Source organism: Aphelocoma coerulescens, chromosome 7 (genome assembly GCF_041296385.1).
Source record: "Aphelocoma coerulescens isolate FSJ_1873_10779 chromosome 7, UR_Acoe_1.0, whole genome shotgun sequence".
Lineage (NCBI taxonomy): Eukaryota > Metazoa > Chordata > Aves > Passeriformes > Corvidae > Aphelocoma > Aphelocoma coerulescens.
In genome coordinates this window covers 23742501-23758432 of record NC_091021.1, presented here as the reverse complement: position 1 = coordinate 23758432, position 15932 = coordinate 23742501, and the positions used below count along the sequence as shown (strand labels likewise).

At 60.3% G+C, this 15932-nt stretch overlaps 2 protein-coding genes across 6 annotated transcripts; one reads left to right on the top strand and one right to left on the bottom strand.

Moving 5' to 3' along the window:
• The first annotated feature begins 367 nt into the window (after positions 1–367).
• On the top strand, positions 368–15637 carry LOC138113061 (serine/threonine-protein kinase 16-like). 2 transcript variants are annotated; one of them, XM_069020881.1, is made up of 20 exons: positions 368–565; positions 856–965; positions 1360–1462; positions 1863–2047; positions 2315–2430; positions 2546–2699; positions 2926–3148; positions 3325–3426; positions 3602–3778; positions 3872–3979; positions 4410–4683; positions 5163–5274; positions 5386–5553; positions 5662–5732; positions 13963–14182; positions 14255–14388; positions 14463–14583; positions 14658–14753; positions 14822–14943; positions 15024–15637. In XM_069020881.1, the coding sequence occupies exons 1-20, from the start codon at positions 445–447 to the stop codon at positions 15160–15162; spliced, it is 2856 nt and encodes a 951-aa protein (XP_068876982.1). In that variant the 5' UTR covers positions 368–444; the 3' UTR covers positions 15163–15637. The 2 variants fall into 2 exon arrangements, with proteins under 2 accessions (XP_068876982.1, XP_068876981.1); XM_069020880.1 differs by lacking the exons at positions 368–565; positions 856–965; positions 1360–1462; ... (9 more) ...; positions 5386–5553; positions 5662–5732 and adding an exon at positions 13114–13221.
• GLB1L (galactosidase beta 1 like) lies at positions 7119–13036 on the bottom strand. Of its 4 annotated transcripts, XM_069020876.1 has the most exons (16): positions 12402–13036; positions 11774–11946; positions 11310–11460; positions 11001–11061; positions 10639–10733; positions 10076–10256; positions 9926–9984; positions 9653–9774; positions 9435–9475; positions 9015–9133; positions 8814–8888; positions 8646–8735; positions 8400–8513; positions 7984–8115; positions 7433–7648; positions 7119–7355 (listed from the first exon to the last, which is right to left on the bottom strand). In XM_069020876.1, the coding sequence occupies exons 1-16, from the start codon at positions 12729–12731 to the stop codon at positions 7137–7139; spliced, it is 2178 nt and encodes a 725-aa protein (XP_068876977.1). In that variant the 5' UTR covers positions 12732–13036; the 3' UTR covers positions 7119–7136. The 4 variants fall into 4 exon arrangements, with proteins under 4 accessions (XP_068876977.1, XP_068876976.1, XP_068876978.1 ...); XM_069020875.1 differs by having other exon boundaries at positions 9435–9774; XM_069020877.1 differs by lacking the exon at positions 8400–8513.
• Positions 15638–15932: the final 295 nt, after the last annotated feature.

The window sequence follows — 15932 nt, the reverse complement described above, 5'->3', positions numbered from 1 at the left end:
CCGGCCCTCTCGGCCCCGCCCGCGACTGGCAGGCGCGGCGCCCAATGGCGCGCGGGGGGCGGGACGCGGACGGCCAATGGGCGCTCGGGGGCGGGACCCGCGGCGGCGGCGCGCGGGATGTGACGGGCGGCGCTTCCGGGCCGGGCGGCGGCGGTGGCGTGTGAGCGGCGGGGTGGGCACGGGGGGAACGGCTCCGGGGGCCATGGGGTACAGCAGCTGGGACTGTGGTGGGGTACTACAGCAGCTTGGGGGAGGGGGATCGCGGGGGGAGTGGCCCCGGGCGCGGGGCGGGGTTCCCGGGGCAGCGGCGGCGGAAGGGTTCCGGCCACAGTGAGGGCTCGGACGGGGGCAGAGCGGTGGGGCGGGTGTCGGGGCGGTCACCGCCGTGTGGTTCCCGACGGGCCCATTACTCAGGCACTGTCCCGGCCGCTGGGAGCAGTAGCGATGCCGGAGAGCAGGTCCGTGTTCGAGGCCGCTCAGGACCCTGAACTCCTGCGCGGGCTGACCCTTGTCACCGGATTTGCTGCGGATGCGGGTGTTTCCGAGCTGGCACCTGGGAGCCACGGTGCGTGGGGCTCCGCGGGGACGGCGGGAAGGAAGTTCTTTGGCTGAGCTCGTGTCCACCACAGATTTGGTGTTCTGTCCCCAGCTCAGCTTGGGTGATTACCCCGGAGCTTGGCCATGGGAGCTGCCTGGTGGGTGGGTAAATGGGCTTTTCTCGGTGACACCCCAGGGTCCCCGAAGCTCCTTCAGCCACAGGTTTCTTTGGAAGGCTGAGGAGGGACCCAGGAGACTCCGCTCCTTGCAGTGCAGCCTGTGGGGCTGCCTGTGCACAGCCCTTCCTTGTTCTTCCAGAGAAACCTACAGCACCCAGCTGTGAGGAGAAGGCCCATGGGGTCGCTGAGGTGCCAGAGAAGATGTGTTGCTTGACCTGCGGGCAGGTGTTTGGGAGCCGGGAGGAGCAGGTAAGCAGGGCTGAGCAGGCAGCGTGAAATGGGAGTGGGGCTGGCATGACTGGTGGGATCCTGCTGTGGAAGCTCAGCCCCAGCATGGTGCAGCCCAGTGCTGGCTGCTTGCCCACTGCTCATGTCCTATTGGATCTAGCATGCAAACCTTGTATATTATCAATTAAAAGTATCATTTACTGCAAGTAAAGGGTAAGTGCATCACAGGCCTGTACTTGCTCAGGTTAACTGTTTCACAGGTAACTCCTTAATAACAGTGCCGTTTTTGAATCAGGGCCGCTGAAGGATCCTGGCATCAGTTTAGCCTTTGGGGTCTTTCACCTCCTGCCCTTTGGTGGTGATGGCTTTCATGGACCACCAAGACGCTGCCAGCTCATACATTTTTGCTCCACAGACTGAGCACTACCGTCTTGATTGGCACCGCTTCAATCTGAAGCAGCGACTCCTGGGGCACCGCACGCTGCCTGCCGAAGTGTTTGAGGAGAAAACCCGCACAGGTGAGGAACTGGGCTGTCTGCATTGGAGCCCAGGGGCTGTCAGTGACTTCACTGGGGCTCTTCTGTGCAGGGATGAAGTGTCTGCTAACACAGGCTCCCTTTATTCTGTCTGTGTGGGGTCTTCTCAGGGTCCAGAACTGTTCCTGATCCGTTATGATTCGTTATAGGGAGAAGGGGGTGTTTTAACTGAGCCCCTGCATAAGCATACCTGGGGATCCAGAGCCCCAAACTCCTATCTTCCCAGGCCACAGCCCCTTTGTGATATATAGGGTTATTTGACAGAATATTTCTGGGGTTGTGGGCACTCCGCAAGTGCCCTTGAAGTCACCTGCAGAGTTTTTGGGAAGCTGTTCATTGATCTCTGCTCTGTTTCACTGCATCTTTTTTTTTTTCCTTGCAGGTGATGTTTCCAGCATCTCAGGATCCGACTCAGATAGCTCTGATGTGAGCAGTGAGTCAGAGTTGCTTCCCTCTGCCAGTGACAGCCCCTGGACCCACCAGGTTCCCCGCTCCCACAAGGTGCTGCTCCGCAATGCAAAGGGCCAGCTCATCTCTGCATACCGCTGCGTGCTGGTCACTGGGAAGGCAAGTCACAGCCCAGCTTTTTGGGAGAGGGACCCCAGAAAAGGTTGGTGGCACTGGGGTGTAGATGTCTCTCTGACAATCGCCTGCCTCCTGTGATAGGAAGGGTGGACTCTGGTGCCGGGTCAGAGCCCCAGACTTGTTGGTGGCCTGTTTTTTGGCTCTGGGGTACTCCCAGAAACACAAGCAGAGGGGCTTGTGTCTGTCCTGGGGGCAGCAAGAGGTAAGGAGGAAATGCCATGGGTGCTAGCAAGGGTGTCTGTGTATCAGGATGGCATTGAGGACACGGTGGAGCTGACAGCATCGCTGCAGAGCCTCAGTGCAAGCACGTGCTGGGTTGTGCTGATGATGGGTGGCGGGCACTTCGCAGGAGCAGTGTTCCGGGGGTGAGTACAGGGGGACGGCGGGATTGCCCCTCTGGGCACAGTCAGCTGGAGCTACTTTTGCATGTTAATCCCACGCACACTAAGCTCTGTTGCCCATGCCTGCCCCTCTCCGTAGCCCACAGGTACAGGAGCACAAGACCTTCCACCGCTACACGGTGCGAGCACGGCGGGGCACAGCCCAGGGCGTTCGGGATGCCCAGAGCCCAGGGTCAGCACCCAGATCGGCTGGGGCCTCCCTGCGCCGCTACAACGAGGCTGCGCTGCTCAAGGTGAGGAGGCACCACAGCGCTGGGATCTTGGCAGGGAGAGCGATCCTGGCTGGCTCTGTCAGGCGGTACCACACTGCTGCTGGAGCACATGGCAGGGGCGGTGGGCTCTGGAAAAGGGGCAGGGCCGAACTGAGGCCACTCTGTCCTGGATTTGTCCCTGCTCCAGAACTATGTTTAGCCCACATAATGTGCTCAGGATCCCATTAAGCTTCTTCTTTCTTCCCAGGATATTCAGGACCTCCTGGCAGCCTGGGCACAGCACCTGAATGAAGCTCAGCGCATCTTCCTCCGTGCCCCTCGTCACAACCGTGCGCTGCTTTTCAGCGGCAGGAACCCAGCCCTCACCCGAGGGGACCCTCGCATCTGCCACATCCCCCTCAGCACCCGCAGGGCCACCCTGCGAGAGGTGCTGCGAGTCCACACCATGCTGGCCAGCCTGCAGGTATATGGTGAGTTGGACCAGCCCTTGTGCCTGTGGGTCAGGGCACGTGGGGTGGCACGGTCCCTTGTGCATTAGGGGATGCTACCCTATGGGGTGGAGGTGCTAGCTCTTCAGCCTTCTGCCCCTGGAGATATGGGGTGCTCCCTGTCCCCAGGCAATGACGGGAGCACCCTTGCTGCCCAGGTAAGGACACACCACTGGAAGACATCACTGGGTCCCCCCGTAAGGTCTGGCAGAAGAGGCAGCGGAAACCAGAGGTGGATTCGCTGCAGGAGGACACAACTGGTGAGTTGAACCATGGAGGGAGACATGACTGAGCAAGCAGGAGGGGTCCCACGTTATGGCATGGGGCAGATATGTGGCCCAGAGAGGATTTTCAGAGTGTGGCTGGACAGGAGAAAGACAGGGTGTTCTTGGCTGAGAGCCCTGAGTGACTTTTTCTGTGTGTGTGGGGCCTTAGCCCCAGTCTTATCACCCCCCTCAGCCCCGGAGGAAGAGGAAGAGGAGGAGGAAAGCCCTGCAGGGGAACTGGAAACTGTGGAAGTGACACTGGGGACCTTGGACCTCCGGGAGTTTGAAGTGATGCCTAAGCGAAACCGCAAAAGGAGGAAGAAGAGGAACAAGAAGGTGGAGAAAGGTGAGGGGGAAGAACTGGCAGGGGCAGTGTAGGAAGGCCATGGCTGGGATGCAGGCTGGTCCTGATCCTCTTCCTCACGTGTTGCCTGTGCAGGGCCTTGTGCTGAAGAGACTGGACACCAGTGTGGGCAGCCTGGCCTGGAGCCAGTGACAGAGCTGCAGGGGGAGGCTGAGGCTGGGCTGCTTCCCTGGAGCAATGGAGGTAAGCAGGGTCGGGAGCTGCAATGCTGGATGCCTGCCCCATGTACTGGTGGCTTTTCAGGGGGGTGAAGAGCATGTCATGCAGGTGCCCAGACCAGCTGGGTGTGAGAAGTCTTTAGTGCAGCCATGTGCCTTAGAGTAAGTTGTGTGTTTGGAGCCATAGCTCTGAGCCAGGGAGGCCAGGCAGCACCTGGCTAAGCCAAGTGTGTTGGGGGGATTGGAGTGGGTCTTACCTCAGGAGAGGACTTGGCTGCTGCCAACAGTGCCTAGCAATGCCATAGCACATTGCCACAGACTCTGAATGTGCTGAAGATCCTGCAGTACCCAAATCCAGCTAGTGAGATGATGCATTGTGTGTGTTCCCTAGTCAGACCAGAGCACTGCTCTGCCCAGTCTGCCCATCAGACTCCTCTCTTGTTCTTCTCTCATAGGAGACCCTCAGACCCAGCTCTGCGATGCTCTGTTCACTGCCTGCAAGACAGGGGATGTGCGGACACTGCGGCACCTCTTGGGTGTGCCAGAGAACAGGGGCCTGCCAGGGGACAGCGAGGATGGGAAGATGGCACCATCTCTGGATATGGCCCACGCCCTGCTGAACCAGCCTGTGGATGAGCACGGCTGCACCCTGCTTCACGTGGCAGCACGGGCAGGCAAGGCTGAGGCTGTGTGTCTGCTGCTGGAGGCAGGGGCGGACCCTGCCCTCAGGTACGGCTGCAGGGTGCCCAGTGGTTCACAGCCCCTGCTCTGGGAGTCCAGCAACTCACTCCTGTCTCAGCCACAGGAAACTGGTGCCACCCTTGTCCTGGGACAGCCAGGATTGGTCTCTACAACCCAGGACATCTGGGGTTTTTATGGGAGATGTAATAGCTGAACCACCCTTCTCTCTGCCAGCCTGGTCTGGCATGGCACCAGGTGGGCAGTGCCTCAAAGTGCACACAAGTTTCTTGGTAGGCAGTTCCAAGGGCCAGGATGAGACAAAAGCCCCATGCAGAGGCCTTTAGAGGCAAGAAGGAGAGGATTTGGAGGATTCTGGTATAGGAATAAGGAACTTTCCCCTCCTTGGCTGTGATATCATGCCCTGCAGTACACACTGCCCATCTCTGGGGAGTCTCTGGGCTCACAGCCCAGGGGGATGCAGACACTAAGATAGCAGTGTGAGTGAGCTGGTCTCCCTTGTCTCACAGGGACAGGCAGGAGAAGACCCCGTACTGCGCGTCTGCTGACAGACTGACCCGCAACGCCTTCCGCAAGTTCATGGTGGACCATCCAGACAAGTATGACTACAGCCGTGCCAAGGTGGGCACCTGCCCTCTGCCCTCACCAGCAGGGAGACCCCAGAGCTCTCCTCTCCCACTCCTGCCATTGCCCCAGGCTCAATGGGAGATGCTGCCTGCCCTCTGCCCTCAGGTGCCAGGGCCCCTGACACAGGAGATGGAGGCCAAGAAGCTGGAGAAGAAGCGGGCACAGAAAGCCCAGCGGAAGCAACGGGAGCAAGCACAGCGGGAGGAGCGGCAGCGCTGGGAGCAGGAGCAGAAAGAGAAACAGCAGTTTGCAGCCCTGTCTGACAGGGAGAAGGTAAGGATTGGGAAAGGGATCCAGCCCTGCTATGGCAGTGTTGATGCAGTGGGCTCTGGGCACAGCAGCTCCCAGGGGCTGTGGGGCTGAGCTGTCTCTGCTCCCCAGAGGGCACTGGCTGCTGAGCGGAGGTTGGCTGCACAGCTGCAGGACACCGGCACAAGTCTTGCCAACATCAGGTAACCATCCCAGCAGCATGGCTCTGAAGACAAATTCTCCCGTGTCATCACAGCTGTTCCATGCCCTTCTCACTCCAATTCTCATTTCCAGTCTAAAGCTATTCCTGTCCACTCAATTTCAAGTAGTGCTTGTGTAAAAGTTTCCTCCCTTTCTTGCCCTGCTCCTCTGAAATATTTTGCTAAGGATGACTTGGTCCACTTGCAGCCAGGTCTGCAGCAAGCCAACGCCCCAGCCACTCCTGTGTCCCTGTTCACTTTCCTCTGCCACCCCACAGCCAGCACTCCCTGTGCTTATCTGGACAGGGGCTTTAAAACCTTTATGGGGCCAAGTCCCTCCATGTTCATTCTGGCTCCAAGTACCTCACACCACGTTCCCATTCAGCATCTCCTCCAGGGAGCGTGTCCTGGCCAGGCCACTGGGTGAGCACACCAGCCCTGTGAGACCAGAGGAGCCCCAGCTCCCTCGTGCTGCTGGTGTCTTGTGTCACAGCCCAGGCAGGGACTCCTTTACTCTTCTAACTCTTTTGCAAGTGTCGCCTTTGCTCAGGGCCAGCTCTTCTCTTTCCTGCAGCCGCTGCTGGCATTGCGGAGAGTCCCTGCTGGGACGGATCCCTTTCCACTACCTCGACTTCTCCTTCTGTTCCACGGCCTGCCTGCAAACCCACCGCCGGGCCCAGGCTGGCCACACATAATGCTGGAGACTGCTGCCACTTGCCAAGGATCAGTGTGGTGGGGACATGGCTGAGCACTGCCTGTGCAGCAAGGGAGAGCTTGTGGAATAGTGAGGGTCAGAGGGACTTCGCTGGCCATGTCACTCTCCAGGGCACCTCTGGCAAGGCTCTGGGCAAGAATATCACTGGGTGGTGACTGGCAAAGTTAACAACTGAGAGGTCTCCATGTGCTAGTGTGAGGGGCCAGGACTGTTTGGTGGCCTGGCTCCAGCCGGGGGTCCTGCTGCCAGCTTTTCTCATGGCTACCTTGTAGGTTGCTGTCTGTAGGCGGAAGGACAGATCCTGACACATACAGACCCTGCCTGCGGACACCCTCGAGGCTGTGCTTTTACCTCTCCTCTCCTGGCTGCAATCAGCATCTCAGCCCTGTCATGTTAGTCACTACTTCCTCTGCCTACATTGTCAATAAAGAGGTGCCTTGACCCCCTGGACATGGGGGGGGAGTCAGCATGAGCACTGGAACTATTTGGGATGAGTGTGGCATTGATATGCAAATCAAGCTCAGTCCTGCATCCCTTACTCATTAGCACAGGCCCTGCCTGTCCCCAGAGGAGGGCAGGAGCTCTGCATGTCTGTTCCAGGACCTGTGCCACTTTCCTTAACCCCTGTGCTTCATCATCCCCCTGCCATCTCCACAGCCCCAGTGAGAGGCGAGTTCAGTGCCCAGCAGTGTTTACTCTCTGGCTGAGGTGCTGGGGCCGAGTGTCCTGTTGAAAAGGGGTCGGTCAAGGAAGAGCAAGAGAGGAGTGGGAGGTGCCCCTTCCAGCTCCAGCACTGTAATATTGTTGGGGCGGCCCACGTGCAGCACCGAGCCAGGCACAAAGAGGGTCTGCTGCGGCCCACGACGGGTCCAGTACCGGCCCAAGTTGAAGCCATTTATCCACAGCAGTCCCTGGAAGATGATGGAGGTAGGACTGAGCTGTGTCCTGGTCCACCCTTATCCCCTTTCCCAGTTATGCACTGCCTTACCTTGCTCCAACCTGGGAACTTCACAAAGGTGTCCCAGGCAATGCCAGGTGTCTCAAAGGTCCCAGTATAGAAGGCTGGCCCCACTCTGCCCCCACTGCTTGATTCTGGCAGGGCAGCATGGGGCCAGCCCTGTTGGACTGCAGTGTCTATGGCCAGGGGATAGATCAGCCAGTTGCTGAGAGGCCTGGAGTTCAATGACAGGTTTCCCAGCAAGCCCTGAGATGGAACAGGAGGGAAAATGAAGCAGCAGCACCTTCCACAGTCAGGACACTTGGCAACCCCAGGGCATGTTCCCCTTGCAGCAGTAAAGGTGGGATGGGATCCCCTCTTAAGGAGCAAAGGGGCCTGGCAGCTGTGGCAGCATAAATGGGAGAGGGGTGTCAGTCTCTGAGCCCTGTCCTGGAGGTTTGAGATGAAAGGAGGACCAGGGAGCAGGACTGGGAGTGGCCCCACCAAGGCTGGACTCTGTAGCAGGTGGCAGTAGAAGGGGTGTTTGGTTACATGGGTTGCCAGGCCATCCCCTCTGGAGCCTCAGGGCCCTCTCCCCTTACCTTAAAGTCACTGGTGTTGGCCCCGAAGCTGATCCTGCCCATGTTCTCCAGGAGTATGTCCAGGGTGTCCCCTGCCCTGCCCGTTACATGCAGTGTTGTCTGCCCGTCCCGCTCCAGCGTTCCCTGGTACTCCTAAAGCCACAAGGTCAGTGCTGCTGGCCCATGTTCAGATCCCACCACCCCCAACACTACCAGCAGGCACATAGCACCCTGCTGCCAGCCCCACCAGAGCTAGGGCTGCTCTCTGCCCCCAAAGGGAGCAAATTTGGGCCCGAAAGCCACCCCAAAAAGGCTCAGTGTGGTTGTTAGCACCCTGGCTGTCTCCAAGACCCTGGCATGGCACAGCCCCACCGCCAGCAGGTCCCACAGCCCTCGGAAGCACTGTCCCAGGGACTGTTGTGCTCCCACAGCCTCACCTTCTGCAGCATTACATAGCCACGGTCACAGATGCTGTGGGGAGGAGCAGCCAGCATGGCTGGGTCCGGGACATCCCAGGGCAGCTGTGTATGGTACACCACAAAGCCATGGGCCTGCAGGACACAGCGCAGTGGCACAGGAAGGGAAGTGGGGCTGGAAGTGAGCTCTGCTCCTCTGCCCCAGACCCAGGGCCAGGCAGACAGGAGCATCTCATCAAGTGTCTCCCACTACGCCCAGCCTCTCACCTGCTTTAGGGCCTCAAAGGGGAGAGGGAACCGGCTCAGGATGGGCCCGGAGGGGCACAGCGCATCCAAGACATCCAGGAGGCCAGCGTACTGCCAAGAGAGGGATGGGTGCTGGCCAGTTGAGCAGTGCTATGCTGGGGCAGTACAGCCTTTGGGACAGGCACTCACCTTCCGCAGGGCCACCCAGCCATAGGCATACTTGGGGGTGGCAGGTGGCATTGGACCAACTGGCAGGGGCTGGAACTGAACAGCAGACTGTCAGCTGCCCCCCAGGGCAAGCAGGGAGATGTCCCTTGCTGGTAGCCCCTACTGTCCTGGCACAAGCAGCAGTGTCCAGTACTGTCTCCTTCTTCCTGCCAGGTTCGTTACCTTGCTGATGACCATGCGAATGGCAAACAGCTTCTCAGTGGGGTCTCCTGCCTCTGACAGGGGGGCATCGTAGTCATAGCTAGTAGTCACTGGTTTGTACCGGTCCTTGTAGTCAGCACCTGGCCAAGGAAGTGATGTGAGCCGGAGGAAGGGGCTCTGGCACAGCCCAGGGCGTGGAACCTAGCCCCAGGCTGGCTGCAGTGCAATGGAGAGGGGCATGACCCAGAACCGTGAGCCCCTGCACAGGGACAAAAGGAGGCCCCAGGAGAGGACAAGTTTGGGTTCAAGGGCCCTTGGCTATGTGTCAGCCTGCCCCATGGGACAGAACAAGAGCCTGAATTAGGCTTCTCAGGAATGGTCAAGGAAAGCCCCCCAGCCCTGCAGTGTGCCCCTCTCTCCCTAGGGCAAGGCTCTACTCACCGCTCCAGTAGGCAAAGTTTGTCCCTCCATGGAACATGTACCTATGATACACCCCAGAGAGCCCAGTCAGCACCCCTACAGATCCCGCAGGGGCTAAACAGGCACTTCCCCTTCCCTCCTGCACCCACAGGCCCTGCTGGCCTGATCCCCATGGGAAGAAGGCAAGAGGTGATGCCCACTCCCCTGCTGGCTGTGCCCTCTGCCAGCTGACTACTTGCATGTTGACGCTGGCTCCCAGCTGCAGCATGTCCTCCAGCCCCCGGGCCACCCACGCTGCACTGGTGCTGGCATGTGCCTCGCCCCAGTAGTCCAGCCAACCTGTGTAGTACTCAGAGTTGACCTGGAGGAGAAAGGGACTGTCACCTGCCTGGAGCTGGATGTCAGGCACGTCCTCCCTGCTCCCTGCACCCTCTTTGCCTTGCTGCCCAGTGCCTCTGCCTCCCCAAAGCCATCACAGGTCATTCCCTCCACAGCGTCCAAGCCAAGCTCACCAGGGGCCCCTTCGGTTCCATGCGGCGCTGGGCACCAAATGCCTCTGTCACATTGGATCCTGTGGAGGCGGAGAGAGGGAGGTTTGAGCAGGACAGAGAAGGAACCCACAACCTCTCTCCTCCTCCTCCTCCCCCCCCCCATAGGGGTACCTGGCCCAAAGTCGACAGTGGCATAGAGCCCCTGCAGGGTGCCACAGCGCAGCTCCTCCGCCTGTGTGCTGTCGGTGGTGAAGAGCAGCACCTCGCTCCCCAGCAGGGCCCGAAAGGAGCCCAGCAGATGCTGTAGGTATCCATGGTCACAGGCATAGTAGCTCCCATATTCATTCTCCACCTGCAAGCAGGGCAGGGGCTGGTATCCAGTGTGCACATGGGAGGGTTGCAGACAGGTCCCACTGCCCACTGGGGTGAGCAGCCAGCTCCCCCCTCTCCTCTGGACATCATCAGATGTCCTGACAACACCCAGGTGGGTCCTGAGCATAATCTTCCAGTCCCACCATGAGCTCCAGCTCTGTCAGTGTCCCTCAAACCACAACTGGGGTGATGGCAGGTACCTAAGATTCTCAGACCTTGGATTTAGATCCAGGTCCAGAAGTTGGGAGGGATATATCAGCTTTTCTGGGTAAAGTCATTGTGTACAGGATACAGGTGGCTTTTGGGGCACATCCAAAGAAGACCCAGAGCAGGGCAGGGGACTGGGCCTCACAGCACCTTACCTGCACACTGATGATATTCCCCCCGTGCTGGTACAGGTGTGGCTTGATCTTGGGCAGCAGGATATGGAGCCAGGAGTCCACAGCTGCCAGGTAGGCTGGGGGGACAGAGGGTAGCTCAGCCTGGCTGCAGCATCCACCCCAGCATCCACTGCAGCCAGCCTGCAGATGGAAGACAGAGCAGATGGGGCAGGGTCAAGAAAGATGGGGAAGTGGAGGTGGACTACAAACTATGGGGCTCCCAAAAAATGGAGAAGATGATGGGAAAGACCTCACATGAGGAGCTGGCAGGTGTGTGGAGAGGATGCCAGGACTGGCACCAGGCTGTAAGGACATGATGGCCAGAGCCCTGTGCTGAGCCTCACCAGGGTCAGAAGTACGCAGGGTGATGTCTGGTTTCCACAGCAGCCAGGCAGGCAGGCCACCCTGGAGAGACACACATGGCAGAGAGGGAGGCAGAGAAACTGCGCAGCAGCCTGGGCCCACACAGAGCTGAAATCAGCCGGTGCAGTGCTAGTGCTTGGCACCAGCAAGGCATGCGGCCTGTGGGGCAGCAGCCTGGGCACGGCAGGCACGGCACTGAAGTCAGCGTGACAGCCAGAAGGGCCAACCCTGCTGTGCCCTTCGCAGACCACCCGTCACGCCTCTGTGCCAGGCTGAGGGCTGCGGCTCACCATGTCCCACTCTGCACAGATGTAGGGCCCTGGCCGCAGGATCACCAGAAGTCCCAGCTCAGCTGTCAGGTCCAGGAAGGCTTCCACATCCCGGTTCCCAGTGAAGTCATAAACTCCTGGCAGCATCTCGTGGTAGTTCCAGGGGACGTAGCTGGGATGAGAGGGGAGATCAGCATGCAGACCTAAGGGCACCCCAGCACGACAAGGAACCATCCCACCAGCTGGTCCCTCTGTTTCTGGGAACTGGCTTGCAGACTGAACTGAGTCTGGCAACTCAGGTTGAACTGGAAGTAGCACACACTCATGCTTGTGTCTGGCAGGGGTGACCTGGGGGTCACAGCCAAGTGCAAGTGTTGGTCCTTGCTCCCTGTGGTCAGACAACACCCTTGTCTCTGTTCCTACTGATCCCAGAAGCCCCGTGGTAGCTGTGGGCTGTGCCCCGTCAGGGTTGTGCCATGGCTTACACCTGCACAGCGTTGAGCCCGCTCATGTACATCTTGAGCAGCCGGTCCCTCCAGGCAGGGCGCGGGACGCGGGCATAGTGGATGCTGCCCGAGATGTAGCGGAAAGGGGCACCGTCCTTGCGGAAGCAGTTGTGTTCGTAATCCAGCTGGAAGGAGCGTGCCGAAGGGGAGGCCTGCAGGAGAGGGGCAGAGCTGGAGGGCTGCAGAACCTCCCCAAGCCCAACTGCCCCCTCCCACAGGGCTTCTTAGGACAGGCACTGATGGGGCTGGTTCTTGGAGGAGCCCACCCCCAAAGTGGGTACCGAACTGTCCTTCTGGGACAGGAGCAGGAGGGATGAGCCGGGCAACCTCTGGTGATGGCTCTTCCCCGCTAATCAAAGAGCCGGAGGCTGAGCTGGTGGCATCTGGGGGGACGGGTGCTGCTGGGGTGGGTGTTGCGAGGGCATGCAAGCTCTGGGAACGCAAGCGGGACATTGGGGCGGGACATGGGCTGCTGCAGGAGGGAGCCATAGCATGAAGAGCAGGGAGACCGATCGGCAAGTAAGGCAGATTCCGGAGGCGTCCCACCGGATCCTTCCCACCTCAGTCCTATGCGCTTCTCCCAAACTTTCCACCCTTGTTTGCTAACCTGCGTATGCAGGAGCCCCGCTGCCAGCAGCAGGGCGAGGGCCGGCAGCGCCATCCTCGCCGGGTGCTCGGCAGGCCCGGGATGGGGGACGAAGTTGGACGTGGACACCACCACCACGTGATCCGAGAAGGCTCCTGGCCAGCGCCCGGCGCTTCCTTCTCCCGGTCCCAAGTGCAGGCAGCTGGAACAGCTGGGGCGGGACCACGGCAAAGGGGTGGGCGGCTCCGACCCCCAACGTCTGGCCCGCCGCACGTCAGCCCCCGCAAAGACCCCCAGGAGGGGATGCAGGCGGCACAACGCCGCCCGAGCCAGCTCCGGCCGCGGGCACATCCCTCAGCGCGGTGGTGAGTGACGATCAAAGTGAGGGGGCGAAGAGCCTCATAAAAGTGTCACCATCAGGCAGAACCCTTCCATTGAGCTCAGCCCGCTTGTTCCATCAGAGAGGTGGTGATGGAAAGCTCGGCTGCAGCTCTGATCGGAGGGCTGCTGCTGCTGAAGGAGGGGAAGTAAAACGTCCCCGGGCCGAGGGCTAGAGCTGGTAACAGAGCTGGTGGCAGGGGTGTCGGGAGGTGCCTGAGGGAGGACAGGACGAGTCCGCTGCAAGGAGGAGGGATGCCGCAACGCCGGCCGCGGCGGAACCGGGCAGCGGGAGGCGGTGGCGCCCCGCCCGTCGGGTGACGGGGACGGTGACGCGGCGGGTGACGCGCGGCGGCGGGAGATGACGCGGACGGGCGATGGGGCAGACGCTGTGCGTCTGCTCCCGGGGCACCGTCAGCCTGGGGGGAGCGCGGTACCTCCTGCTCCACCGCCTGGCAGAGGGGTGCGCGGCGGGCTGGGGCGCGGGGCACTCGGGCGGGGCTTTCCCCGTGCTCCGGGAGGGATGCTCGGGCAAGGGGGATCCTCGGCCCGAGGGCGTGCTCGGGCGTGCGGGGGATGCTCGGGCACGGATGTGCTTGTGTATGGGGGATGCTCGGGCATGGGAGGTGCGCGGGCCTGGGGGTGCTTGTGCAGTGGAAGTGATGGGTGTGGGGGGCGTGCTTGGACACGGGGGTGCTTGTGCATGGGAGATGATTTGGCATTGGGCTGATGCTCAGGCATGGGGAGATGCTTAGGTATGGGGGGTGGTTGTGCATGAGGACATGCTTGAGCATGGGGGTGACGCTCAGGCACAAGGGATGCTCGGGCAGGTGGGGAGATGCTTAAGCTCAGGTCACGTTGGGGCTTGGGGAAGTACTTGGGTTTGGTGAGGGATGATGCTTCAGCATAGGTGTGCATGGCAGGTGATTCTCGTGCTGAGTGACAGGGATAGAGGTTCGTCATTTCCAGAAGTGGTTTCTTGGAGCCATGGGAGTGGGGATGCTTGGGCTAGTGAGGTTTTTCATACAGAGAGGGGATGCTTTGGGTTCCTGGCAGGTGCCTGAAAGGTGGGGGGATGTGCATACCTGGGGGATTCATGCTGCCCTCTGTCCCCTTCCCCTGGCTGCTCATAAATGAGAGTGGGCACAAGGCCCCAACACGGATGTCACAGCCCGCAGTCCATGCCATTCTTGACTCCTTGCAGGGGCTTCAGCTATGTGGACCTGGTGGAGGGGCTGCGGGATGGGCGCTTCTACGCCCTGAAGCGCATCCTGTGCCATGACAAGGAAGACCGCCAGGCTGCCCTGCATGAGGTGGAGATGCACGGCCTCTTCGACCACCCCAACATCCTGCGCCTGGTGGCCCACTGCATGGTGGAGAAGGGTGCCAAGCACGAAGCCTGGCTTCTCCTGCCCTATGTGAAGGTGAGGGGGGCTTTCCTGGCTGCCCCACTACCCTGGGAGCAGCAGTGGTGACCAGCTACTTGTGTTTGCCAGGGTGGGACCCTCTGGAGAGAGGTGGAAGCACTGCGAGAGAAAGGGACCTTCATGCCAGAGCAGCGGATCCTCCTCATCCTCCATGGGATCTGCCGTGGGCTGCAAGCCATCCACAGCAAGGGCTATGCACACAGGTGAGGGGTGGCAGCACTGGCTGGGGGGATTGGCAGGGACCCCAGTGGGCATTCGGTGATGTCCATCCCCACAGGGACCTCAAGCCCACCAATGTGCTGCTGGATGAGGATGACCAGCCTGTGCTGATGGACCTGGGCTCCATGAACCAAGCTCGCATCGAAGTCAACAGCTCTCGGGAGGCCATGGCTGTGCAGGTGGGTGGCCAGGGACATCACCCTACCAGCCTGTCCCTGCTCCAATCCTTTCATCCCTATCCTCCTCTCTGTAGGACTGGGCTGCCCAGCGCTGCACCATCTCCTACCGTGCCCCCGAGCTCTTCACAGTGCCGAGCCAGTGTATCATAGATGAGCGTACGGATATCTGGGTAAGGATCCAGCCCTCTTGTCCCCCCGTCCCACAGTGCAGGGCTGCACTGACACCACCACGCTCCAGTCCCTAGGCTGTGTGCTGTACTGCATGATGTTTGGAGAGGGCCCCTATGATGCCATCTTCCAGAAGGGTGACAGTGTAGCTCTGGCGGTTCAGAACCCCCTCACGTTGCCTTCCACAACCAGGTGAGGGGCTGGGGAGGCTCCCTGGGTGGCCCCCTGTCCTGTGCACCACATGGGTCCTCCCCTCACTGTCTTTTTCTCAGGTACTCGGCTGCCTTGCAGCGCCTGCTATTCTCCATGATGACAGTGAATCCCCAGGAGAGACCCAGCATAAATGAAATCCTCCACCAGCTGGAGGGGCTGCAGCCAGCACCAGCAGGACAGGACACCACGCAGATCTGAGCCCATCCCATTCCATTGGTGACGCATCCTGAAGCTGAGCCAGGGGAAAAGCAGCTGCCCTAATCCCTGCTGCCGTGCAGACCTGTTGCAAAGGGGATTGATGCCCTGGGGGAGAGCTGCTGCTCTGTGACGGAGGTGTGTTGGATTTGGAGTGTTCTGCGCCCTGGATGCTGCTGCCTGGGCCTTGGTCTGTGTCCCTGAGCTGTGGATATGTGATCTGCTGCTAAACATGGGTCCCTTGCCAACTGCTACCTTCCCTGGGGGTGGCAGAAGAGGATGTTGTGGGACCCCTCCTGGGGATGGGAGTTGCTGTCCTGCAGCTCTGTGTCCCAAAAAGGTTACTCCTGCCCGGGGCAGAGCTGCGGGCCGGATCCGGTGCTGTGCTGGAGGGAGGCAGAGGGCCCCAATGCCCACTCTGCCACTGCTCTTGGCACTGATGTTGCCTTGTGTTTGAAGTAAAGTATGTTCTTGCGGAGGTGTGGCTGTGTCCCTGTCTGCAGGGAGGGGTCCTGCTGGGGCATGGGGAGAGCAGGGCACACTGTCTGGGTTAAGCAGCCAAGCATTGCTGAGGGGAAGGGCAGCAGAGGCCAGCCGAGGCGGCACAGCCAGAGCATTAGCAGTAAGCAGGGAAAGTTAATCCCTGGCCCCAGAATACTCCTATTGGGAGCTAACACAACTCTGCAGCTGGAGCCAGACACTGCTGTTCAGAGCCTCTGGAGCTGGGCACTGTGGGACAGGGATCAGCACAGGCAGGCAGGCAGTGGCAGGGG